At 34.7% G+C, this 12,288-nt stretch overlaps 1 protein-coding gene across 2 annotated transcripts in view; it reads right to left on the minus strand.

Annotated features, from left to right (window-relative positions):
• SLC12A1 (solute carrier family 12 member 1) overlaps positions 1-11,520 on the minus strand; it is an 86,451-nt gene extending 74,931 nt beyond the window's left edge. For both annotated transcript variants that reach the window (XM_070423402.1, XM_070423397.1), the window contains exons 1-2: positions 11,434-11,520; positions 9,477-10,102 (exon numbers count right to left, since the gene is read on the minus strand). In XM_070423402.1, the coding sequence (XP_070279503.1) occupies positions 9,477-9,893 (417 nt within the window). In that variant the 5' untranslated portion in view covers positions 9,894-10,102; positions 11,434-11,520. The remainder of the gene's footprint in view (positions 1-9,476; positions 10,103-11,433) is intronic.
• Between the last annotated feature and the right edge of the window lie 768 nt (positions 11,521-12,288).

The raw sequence follows: 12,288 nt of genomic DNA on the forward strand, positions 1-12,288 counted from the left end.
TGTATGGCTACAAGAATGCTATTCCTGTAGGAAAAATTTCTTTTTGATGAGATATGCCTTTGCCTGAGAACTGTGGGCTGTGCTATTAGTATTGCACAGAAGGAAAGAAGTCTCATAATTAGAAAGATTGGCTGAGTGTGAAATGAGAAGTAGTATAAAAAAGCTTAAAATATTTATTTATTTATTTATTTTTAATTTATTTTTCCTATGACCTAACTTTGAAAAAGACCTTCCTTATTAGTAGAAAGTCTGAATTCAGTGGGGGAGGTAATAGCTCTGTTTCTCTCAAGAATAACTCCCTAATTTATCTTTTAGGTATGACTTTTATTAATTTCAGAAGCATCCACTTAATTTAGCCTATCGGGTACCTACCTGACTCTGTAATGGTTAGACTATACCCCATTGTGCTTCCCAAAATCTGTCTTTCCCAGTAAGGGTTTTGAGACCATTAGGGAAGTCTTTTAATTTAGCGCTTAATTATTATTAAAGGACAACTTTATTTGTTTAAATGTTTTAAATTTATTTAAGCCTGGAATGGTATGTTCTGACATTACCAGCTAAGAGGTCTTGGACAAAGGTATCCCCTGCCCCCTAAAATGGAACTGGAATGAAATAAATATTCCATATTAATGATAAAGACTTTATTTGGGGGCCATCGCAGTTCTTGCCCTTGCCATGTTCAGGGATTCTTGCTGCTTGAGCTTTGGTGTACCATTAGCCTACACGCTGTAAACTGGTTCTAATTCAGGCTGTTTATTCAAAATGAGTTTGACTTCTTGTCTCCTTCTTCCAGCATATTTTTTTTACTTCTCTATGTAAGTGAGGATATTTCCCAATTTTGTTCTCGCATAAGACTTTTTTCATGATACTACTGTGACACTTGGGTAGCCAATGTAATATAATACAATAAAAGTTATTGTACGTCAACTAAACTGAAAAGAAGATGGTGGTGTTGGTTATTTCTCCTCAATGTCAGCTACGGGCCTTATACATCAAGCTATTGACAAGCACTACTGAATCCATAAAGGGGACTTGAAGGTCACCTGATATCTATCACTTAAGAGCAGACAACTTAGTTCCTCATCCGTTCTTGCTTCCTATTTCTTTTCTCTTCCTCCCCTATCGGGTATTCCCTTTCTCATGCTTTCCTTTGTACAGGCCACATTTCAAAAGGGAGAGGAAAGGAATAAATCCCAAGCCAGATTATTTTATTTAAAGACAGCACTGGAAGGAAAAGGTTGAATAAAAAAGGATACAAATTAATAGTTAAATTTAGTTATGAATTACCTGGAGTATATATCTTAAGCATCTTTAAGTCCCTATTTGCACAGATCATTGAAAGTCGACAGCATATATTTACATCAATGTAAGATATGGATGAAGGAAGTCCATGGAAGTGGAGGCTGAACTAGCAGGGCAGAACCTGGCGCTGTGTTCTAGCCACAAATGCAAGTCATGCATGTAATTCACAATTTTTCAGTAGTTAATTTAAAAAAAGTAAAAAGAAATTAGTAAAATAACATGGGTTCAGATATGGATCCTTAAATTTTAAAAATATACTTAATTTCTGCAGAATATCATATTTCTAATACTTGCAATGTAAATATTCATTAACAGCTGTGGAACCCCACACGGTAGATGGGTGAAACAGTTGGGGTTGTTCTCCAGTCAATTAAAAATTCAACTTCTCCCTGAAAGGATTCTGCAAACATAAGGCAGCTGAGTGGGTCAAATGTAACTTTCATTTTCTACAATTGGAAAATCAATGAGAACAGAGAATTGAGAAATGTGTTAAAATGTCCATGACAGTTGAAGAGATTATTTGGTTAGGAGATTCATTTATTGACTTAATTTGAGAAAAAACTTTTAACATTGTCAATAATCTAGTTAATCAAGATCCCATGGCCAGATTAAGAAGTACAAATTGCCAATTATAAAAATAGTCATGGCAATATAAAGTGCAGCATGAGGACTATAGTCAATAACATTGTAATAACTGTATATAGTGTCAGATGGGTGATCACTTCATAAGGGGTATAAAAGTCGGAGCACTATGTTGTACACTGAAACCAATATAATACTGTATGTCAAATATAATTGGAAAATAAATTAATTTTTAAAATTGTTATTTAAATGTTAATATGCTTTGGAAAAAAAGATCCCATGGCCAGACCATCAGCAGTTACTCATTCAGGGCAAAGGCAATTTCCTTTTCCTGGATTAATTGGGGATCCCATGAGACAAAGCCTTAATCACTTGCTTTACAAAGGCAGTCTTGGGAATAAAACCCATGTTTTATGATTAAACCTGAACTTGAGGGTCTGGTCCAGGAAATTGCTTTGCTCTCTGATGAACTCTGAGGGTAACTGTGACCCTTAGATCTGGATTAATGAGAATACCAACGGCTGTAAAAAAAAATCTTACAAAGTAGGTTAAAGGATGAATAGAATATTAATATTTCCTCTTAAATGAACATATCTTTCTGATTGATGCCCTTCTAGTCAAGTTTAATAGTTCTTTAACTTATCTCTCTATCTAAAGCAAAAAGAATCTTCTATAGGACATGTCAAGGAAATCATCATATATGGAAATTAGTAAGGCAGTAATTTTCTCAACTATTCCATCAATGTAAGAAATATAGCCCTCCCTTAGGTGAATATGTTCAACCTGCTAAAGTTTCAAAATTTTAAATATATTTATACCTTAGAGGGGGAAAACCCCTGCAATGTATATATTTCTTCTATTGACTTTAATGGTCTGATAGTAAATTTAATAAGTACAGAATCTATTTCCACTGCTCATTCCCAGAGTTGAGAAACTGCTGCACCATATAAACTAGAAGACTTGGAATCCAGTTTGGGCTATGCAATTAATTCAGGGTGTGTCCCCCAGCGAGTTACTTAACCTTTCCTGGATATTGCAAATGAAGATACGTCCGCTGGGTTTTCTGGAAATTTTACTTTGAAGTAGTTTACTTGAAGGCAAATTCATTTTTCTCTGTTTGCTATCTTCCTGTTCTGACATGGCAAAGTAAAACTTGGTTTCCCTTCTTAATAAATGCCTCGTTTGCAAGCCCAAACAGCAATGATGATAAAGTACTGAACAGGACTTTGAGGGAGGGTTTGTGGGTGGTCGGTGGCTGTGGCAAGCAGACTCCTGGCTCCTGCATGTTCTTGGGACCAACAACTCAAAGACTAATAAAAGTTTTATGCTTGCTGCCTGGAACCAGTTTTTTCCCTTCATACTTGGAGTTAATTTGTTTGTTCACACTCCATTACCATAAATGATGACCCATAACCTTTATAAATGCATTTTAAATTGCATAGCTTTAGGGAATGATTATTTATTTACTAAGAGTTTTTACCTGTGCATTAAGTATTCAGAGAAGGTAAAATAAAGTGCGTTAAAAAGAAAGAAGGAAAATAAGACCATTTGAAACAAACTTTGCTCCCCTAATACTAATAAACTAGTAAAGCTTCAATTGTATACAGATTAAGGGGTAAATGAAAAAATAATAACGTATTTATTCTTTAACTTCTAACTAGATACGTTTTCAAGTTTTTAGCCTTTAATCTCAGGACAGTAGAAGCTTTAGACCATCATTGAGTAGTTTCATAAATATTTAGGCCTACATGATACCCTCCCCATTATTTTAAAGTATTTTTTATTATTGAAATATTTAAACATATGTAATAATAGGGAGAATAATATATCTCATGTACCTATCATTCAGCTTCCATAATTATCAACATATGTCCAATATCATTCCCCTAGACCTCTTAAACTGCTGTCACTGGATTGTTTTAAAATGAATTCCTAAGGACCAGATAATTCCTAAGGTTCATTTCAGAATTAAAAAAACACACAACATGATTCTAATCACATTTGTATATCTTAATAACCAATATTACTATGTTTGTACATTTCTAGCCCTTTGTGATAAAAGGGGATATTTTAAATTGTGAAAATAAACAAAACAAAACAGAAACAGACTCATAGATACAGAAAACAAATTGATGATTGCCGGATGGGAGGGTGTGGAGGATGGTGAAAAAGGCGAAGGGTATTAAGAAGTACAAACTGCCAGTTATAAAGATAGTCATGGGGATGTAATATCATAGTATATATAGTCAATAATATCATAATAACTGTAGGGTAATATCCTGGTGATCAACCATAAGGTATATAAATATGTAATCACTGTATTATAGACTTGAAGCTAATGTGATATAGTTAATTATAATAAAAAATAAATTTTAAAAAAGGAAATAAAAAGAGGGTTTTTTTCTTGTTCTAAAAGTTACTGTAGACTATGCCTCTAACTCATACCAATGGAACAATTTATAGTCACAGTATTTTTACTACATCTGAAAAACACATGGCTCACACACAAATGGACATATTTTTGATAACTTGGGCCAACAGGGAGCTATATGTGATAAACCATGATAAACCAGAATATGAAAATGAAATGAAATGATGCTTAGTATTTTCCAAGTATACTTTAAAGGAACTCCTATCTATCACTGAACAATTTATAATGGAAAATTAATCTTTTGTTTGTTTGTTCCCATAGAGTATTTTAATAGTAAGAGCTCCCGGTGTGGCCTTGGGTACTACAAACGCGACAGGTATTAGAATGAGCCCTTATTTGCAGTTTAACTCCAACAAATATTTTAGGGGTAGCTTCTGGTCATTCCTGGCCTTAAAGGCATTTATTGCCTCAATTTTAATGTCTATTTTATTTGCTTGGCGATATGTATAATAGCTCCAATTTGAATGCTAAAGTTCCAAATTTGAACTTTGAAACACTTTAGAAAAAGTTGTTTTATAGGGAACACATTTGTACATTTTAATTGTCCTTTTTCAGAAGATAAGCATTTCTACATTGACTTCTGTGGTTTAATGCTTAATTTGACTACATATCCTTTATTTCTATCCATAGCAATGCTATTTGACTTATAAAATTTTAAAATCTCTTTAACTTGCTTTATACAGAAGCTCTTATAAATAAATAGCTAATAAATGCTTTTAATGGTGACCATGAAAATTGAGATCTGCAATTAATTCTGTAGGGGAAGCAACATAATATCTTGGCACAGTCCCCAAAATAAGAAGGAATTGGGATCTCCTGCTCACCCCATGACTGAGGTGTGGTTTCTTCCTTGTGCCCAAGTTCCACCAGATTCCATTGCCATGGAATGAGCTGAGGCAAAGGGCTTATGGGAGAGTAGGCTGAGGATGAAATATGTAATAGAGAGCATGGGCTCTGGAGTCCTGTAGGCATGGATTCAACTTCTCAGCCTGTGACCTTCAAGATAAAAATAACTTTTAAAAAAGGAAATAAGAGGGTTTTTTGACCTTGGAAGTTTTGAGTTCTCTAAGTCATCGTTTTCTAAGGTCCATAGGATTTTATAACACTTTCATCATCTATAAAATAAAAAGAATAGTAGTACCTAACTTGAAGAGTTGTTATAAGGATTGAATGAGAATTTGTTAAAAGTGAACATTCTTCCTGAAATACATATATCATATATATATAATAATTCTCAGTAAAAAGTTTGTTATTACAAATCAGAGTCACACTTAATGCTTTTATTCATACATTTATTTTAGTTGCTAACAATCTAATGACTCACATATGAAGTCATTCTGTGGACTTTGTTTAGAATCAGTTTCTAAACAGTTGGTTTCCTTAACAATACTATTTTTATTTTTATAGTATTTTATACATTTCTTAATCAATATATTTCAATGACATGAGAACAGTGATTTTGATAGAAAGGCTATGTATTTTCCTGATTCCTTTGTAATTATGTTTTTTCTGAAATGCTAACAATGGTAGTTAGTAAGGCTGAAAAGGAGTTCCATGAAAAGATGGCCATAAGAATTACGGTGGATACTAGAAGTGGGATTGTTTTTACAAAGTAAAAATACTAAATTAATCTTTGCTAGATGTATAATATAATGATCATTATAAATGTTTTGATATGAGAAGATCTCCAAAGTATATTGTTTAGTGAAAACAGCAGAATGCAAGAGAATGTGTAAAATATGTCCTAATACATGTTTGAAAAAACAATATGGACAGAAAATTATATATATATATATATATATAATATATATATATACATATATATATATTAGTATAGGCATAAAACATTTCAGGAAGGATTTATAAGAAACTCTCAGTAATGATTCCCCTGAAGAGAATAGCTAAAGAGTTACATTAGATAACAGATAGTTCATTAAATATATTTAGTACTTGTTAAATATTGGATAGATGTATCGTTTACTTTTTAAATAAAAATTTTAAATTAGCTAGTAGCTAGTATAAAAATTACCATAATCGTTATCAACATTTTTGAGTTTCTATCCATTGGAGGCAATATGCTAGACTTTATATGCATATAAACATTAGTATTCACAAGCATCTTGCAAGATCAGCTGAAGTTATGTAGCTTGTATAATACTGTAGAGCAAGTAAGGGATGCACTACTCTTTTTTCTGCTTTTAATTAGAGTTTTCATAAATCCTTAATTCATAACCACCAGTATAGGCATTTAACTCTATACTATACAGAAAATAAGAAGGATTTCTTCAATCATGATAGCAAATCATTGGCCTAACAAATTCTGTCAATATCTACTCCTACTTGAATTTCACTTAAGATTGATACTTAAAACAAGATCTTTCAAATTTATTTTTTATTTTATCAATTAGGACAAACTTGTATTTTTACTTTCTGACTTGGGAATTATAACCACAACTAGCACAAAATCCAATTGGTTTCTGACTAAATATGTTTTGCCATTTAGCATAAATGTACCCTTCTTAAAAGGCTTTTTAAAGCAATATAATAATGGATACAAAAAGATCACCAAACAAGTGATATGTCAATTCCTTTCCACTTTTAAATTAAGTAAACACTATCATTTACAATTTTTTTGCATACAAAAAATCTGTGACTTATCTGAATATTATCATATGATGTTTCCTCTAGTTGGATTTGAGAAACTACCATAAAAAATGTAAAGGACCACAAGGAGGTGGCAGTAGAGTTACATTACATTACATCGCAGGGCTTCATCTTTTATTTGGGGGTGTGGGGCAGAGAAAAGCCGGGGAAATAGTAGTAGCAAATTCACTGGGAAGGAGAGAGGTGAACTGAAGAAGGCGCTGCAATCAAAGGATATCAAGGGGTAGAACACATGAGAAGGCAGACTTATCCCTACAACTTTAGTGGTGCTACAATGACCCTGGCTACAGGAATGTGCCCACTGTAGTTGCTGTGGTTGTACTTGAATTCTGCTCCCAATTTGGCCCTGTAGATACTTGTGGATGATTTAATCAAAATGAAGTACCCTAAATAAGTAAGGGTCAAGTTCATACAAAGAGTAACTTAATTCAGAATGATTAGTCAGGGCGTGGGACCTAAACCTAACTTTTAATTTACTTACTTCGCCATTCCTTTGTAGGTGAGAAAAAAATGCTTTGAGTCAAAGTTAAGTCCTCAGTCTCATTTGATCTTTCCAAAAAGAATATGATAACCCAGCTATCACATCTGTCAAATGCAGCTATTGCATTTCTACTGAATCAGATGGGGTTTTTTTTAACAACGTTGTTCCCCCTGAGTTATTCTTCCTGTGTATAAAGATTTACATGTTACAGCTTTAGAAATTGTAAATAAGCTACTTTTCTCTCTCTCCAGAATTTCAGTCCTAAGAACGATGTGAGTTTACTCCATTTCCTTTTTAATAGAGTTAAAATTTATTTTCTTTTATTGTTAAGTTGGGGAAGGGGGTGAATGAGAATTTTCAAATTTTGATCACAATTTTATGAAGGAGCAGCTTTAAAAAATATGTTGTAGAGTGTGGTGGAATGGAATTTCAGGTCTTTTTAAAGAGGACTTTGGCTCATTTTACTACTTCAAAATGAATTGAAATTTCTTTATAATGCCCTAAATTTCTCTTTCTACCCCTCCCACATTTTGGAAACCCCTTGTACACTCTTTTCTTAGCCTTCTTTTCCCTCTTCCCTCTCCCTTTTTTCTCTTCTTCTCTCCTCTTCCCGCAAGTAGAAAAGGAAAGTGACACCTCGGTCTGATTTCAAATTGCCCTCTTCTCAAAAATCGTCTGGGGGGTTGTCACTTTGTATGACATTGCCACATTGCTAACGCCTCTTGGTTACAGCATTAATATCTCAGAGAGTCTAAATCATATTCCTATAAAGAAAACAGCCACGTAACAAAGTGTTGCAGATATAGTACACAGAACAAGTCAGGTTTGGTGGGGAGAGGAGACACGTACAAAGACAAAGTTCAGAGCATGGGCTTGTTCCCCCCCCCCCAACCCCCCACCCTCACCCCTCCACCCCCTTCCCCCGCAAATCACTCAGTCTCTGGTTGTAGAACCCAGAGTCAGGGACCTTATACAATCACGGGGAACAAGTTTTGGAAATGGGTTTCCTTGGGAAAAGAAGAATGAGCAGAAACTAAAAGGAGCTTTTCACCTTTATTATCATCTTTCATGAGATTGGTATTCCTAGAATTCCCAGATTAGGTGATCATTTAATTTAAAAAAAATGGTTGAACAAATGAATGAATGTGAAAGAAATTGTTCCAACCAATTTTTTCCCTCATCTCAACACTTGGGCAAGAGTAAACTATATTGGATATGTAACAGCTAATTATTCTTCTTAGCAAGTGATTATATCGACAAAGAATGATATTCATTCCCAAATGTGTTCCCGAAGACCAGGAAGACAAAGTGCATCAACATATTTTAGAGCAGGTTATGGAAGAAGAAATGGACGAAGCTTACAAATGATTTGCTACAAGATTAGAAAAAGTGCTGCCTTATGTTTCTGGCAGATTTGGGAACTGTGGCTATATTCCTTAAATAATAAAAAGTTTAGCCACATCTGCTGCTTCTGTACTTAAATTTAATTTAGTTACTTTTATATGTTTAAGTGCACTCGGGAGCCTCAGGCAAAGCTTTGAAGAGGGAGGGATAAATGCTGAATCTTATAAATCTCTGCTGTCTCTTTAAAGAATATGGAAAATACCCATGCGCATAAAGGCTGGTACCACAGAATTAACTACAGCAAGCACCAGGGATTTTTTTTTTTTTTACAACTGTTGTAGAAGCATTCATCTTAAGGTGAAATCAGCTTAGTATTCAGTTTGACATGTTTAACCAAGTGTGAATCGAGTAGACTACAATTGTAAACAACCGAGGACATATTGCCTAACTTTCAGAGTCAATTCTCTAGTTTTCTTTCCTCAGTCAGTAAATATCTGTGGGACTCTTTTGTGTATTTTCTGCTTATTGGGAACGAGGGACAGTCGTGTAAGTAAGATGGACAGTTTGGAACAGACCTCGTCATTGGACGCTTCTACATTCCTAGTGCTATGAAAGAACAGGAAATCGCCTGAAGGAGGAAGGGAGGACACCTGCTTGTTCTCTTAAACTTACCTTTGCAAGTTGCTCGTGAATTTCAAGTATGCTGGGTCGATTGGCCTTGGGCCCGCTGAGGCTGCCGGTGTTGCGATAGTACTCGATCTTGGGGACAGCATCCATGGTGTTGTGGCCAAAGGTTTGTAGGTAGTATGTGTTTGTGTGAGAATCATAAACATGAAAACTAGCATCTGTCTTAGTAGTTTCTCCGTTTTGGAGGAAATTGTCATAGCACTCCTGTTTCCCAGGCCTAAAGCTGATTCTGAATCTGGTCTGGGCTTCATCCCCAAAAGAGGTTTCCTCATAATGGGGAGGGTCGCTGTTATCCGCAGCGGCACTGCTCTCATGGCCCTCATTTATGACATTAACTTGAAAGCGATTGGTATTACTGGGCGCTGAGTCCAGAAATACGTTGGAAGAATTGTTCAGTGACATCTTCCAACTAAATTTTTTTTTGGCGGGGGGGTTGGTGGGGGGAACTAAGCTATTTATTTTATTATTGCTTTTTAAAAAAATTTATATATTTCCTCCTCCAAATAAACACTAATGTGTTTACATTAGGGAGCTCCTGGCTTTTGTTAGAAGATCTCAATAAGTAGATTCTTGATGTATTATCTATTCAGTCTTCACATTGTTCTTCAAAGCTGTCATTGAAAAAGAAAATTAAACTTGGTCCAAGTAATAGAAATATATTTAAGTAGGAATGGGGGTGTGAGGGAACAGTGTTCTTTCACAAGACATATATTTTTGAGTTAATTTCATTAAAAAGTACCTGTCCAGGAACCTTAATCACCTGAGTAATTAAATCCCAGGATAAATAACCAGGGATTTAGCAAACCGAATTTCCAATAGAGTCATTAAACTGTTACCTGTGTTTGTAGTATTTGCTTAGATTCTGTGCAGTTGAATTCAATAAGACTTCAGAAAAGATATAACTACTGATTTAGTACAGTAAGAGCTGATGAGAACATTCTTAGCCTGAAACACAGTTCATCGACAGTACTAAATGTTGAAACTGCAAGGTATTTTTTGATTGATATCTATATAATTAAATGATAAGTAAAATTTGAAAATATTTAATCTTCTAAAAGTATATTCTTGGTAGACTTTAAAAATATGTACTGTAAAGACGATGTCCCTCTAAATCAGCGGTTCTCAACCTGTGGGTCATGACCCCTTTGGCGGTTGAACGACCCTTTCACAGGGGTCGCCTAAGACCATCCTGCATATCAGATATTTACATTATGATTCATAACAGTAGCAACATTACAGTTATGAAGTAGCAACAAAAATAATTTTATGGTTGGGTCACAACATGAGGAACTGTATTTAAAGGGCCAGAAAGTTGAGAACCACTGCTCTAAATGATCAGCTTTCTTACTTGCCTTCAAAATGTTTGATTTGCTCAAAAATTTGTCTGTTTTACAAATGCCATTATAAAGTCTTAAACATAACCTATGACTAATCAGGGTAAGGACATAAATCACAATCCTCAGTAAAGTCGTATTCGATATTTAGGTTAAATAACCATGCTTCTCTGATTCCCCTTAATTAAATATTCTGAATCTTCACTGAGAAGTTTATATGTGACTTTTAGATAAGCAGAGTATTGAATCATTTTCAAAATCCATGGCATAACCCCATCTTAGCGCATTCTTTCTTTAGAATAATATCCTTTTATTTATACCTTAAAATTTGTCTTTTCCAAGAAAGTATTAAAAAGATAGGTACAAAAACTTGCCTCTCTCCTGAAATTAATAAAACTATTTATTTGAATTTAAAAAATTTCAACGTCAACTCTCAAGTAACCTGTCCTGGGGAAATCCTAAGTGACTCTGTTGTCTCTTCAGTTTTTATGGAATATCCCACTTCTCTCTATCGTCCTTGATATCCTCGCCCTTACTCCACTCCTCAGAATCTACTTTATGCATAATATTAAGTGGCATTTTACCCTGCCCAGAAATGTTTAACTCACCACCGGAGCCTTTTCTCTGGAAGCGTAACCTGCTTCAGCATCACCCAGGCATATATGAGGCACTTAGCTTTCAGCTCAGAATCTTAGGCTTCTTCCTATTGGTTAGAATCTTCCTTGAAAGAGATGACTGAGCAATGATTGGCCTGGAATAATACAGTAGGTCCTGCCCAGTCATTAGCCCTGAGGAACCTTAAGTACTACATCAAATAGTAACTAGTAGTAAACCATTAATCCTTTTAGATAGAAAGTAAAATAAAGTTTCTTTAATTCATAAGGGGAGTTGTGTTACTCAACAGCAATTAACCAACAAAATACGAGCAGTGCGTTAGTTGTTTGGAACTAAATAAATTCAATCCCATCTTCTTGTTTCACATGATTCTTAGTGACCTCCTATTGTTTGGCATGTGCAGAAAATGTAGTCCTCCAGAGATAATGTCTATACATTGTAACTAGAAAATGCTATTTGAGATTATTTTATCTTGCTTATCATACATATTACTTTGACTTTCTCTGCATGGGATTGAGAGTACAGTCAATAATTTATTGCAAATATTCCTACGTAGTAGGAAAACATTTTCAAGAAGAACTGTAGCTAAGTTTCCCAGTGGCACTGCTAAAGAAGGACCTTTGGGAAACATTTTATCAAACTCGGATTTTGAGTTTTGTAGAGGGAAAGGTTTGGCTCACATCTGGGAGGTGGTAATTATTAAGACAGCACAAACAATTCCTCCCTGCAGGTTCTGTCACGGTTTTCAACTGCGAAGATTGAATGAGTCCTCCTTGTGTTTTATCCGAAACTATGCAAGTGAGTTCCAGTTGCCTGAGCAGCATGGCTGTGGTGTGATACAGGGAGTG

This window comes from Myotis yumanensis, unplaced genomic scaffold, assembly GCF_028538775.1.
Source record: "Myotis yumanensis isolate MYYU_CA2020_CCGP unplaced genomic scaffold, mMyoYum1.0.hap1 SCAF_1, whole genome shotgun sequence".
Classification (NCBI taxonomy): domain Eukaryota; kingdom Metazoa; phylum Chordata; class Mammalia; order Chiroptera; family Vespertilionidae; genus Myotis; species Myotis yumanensis.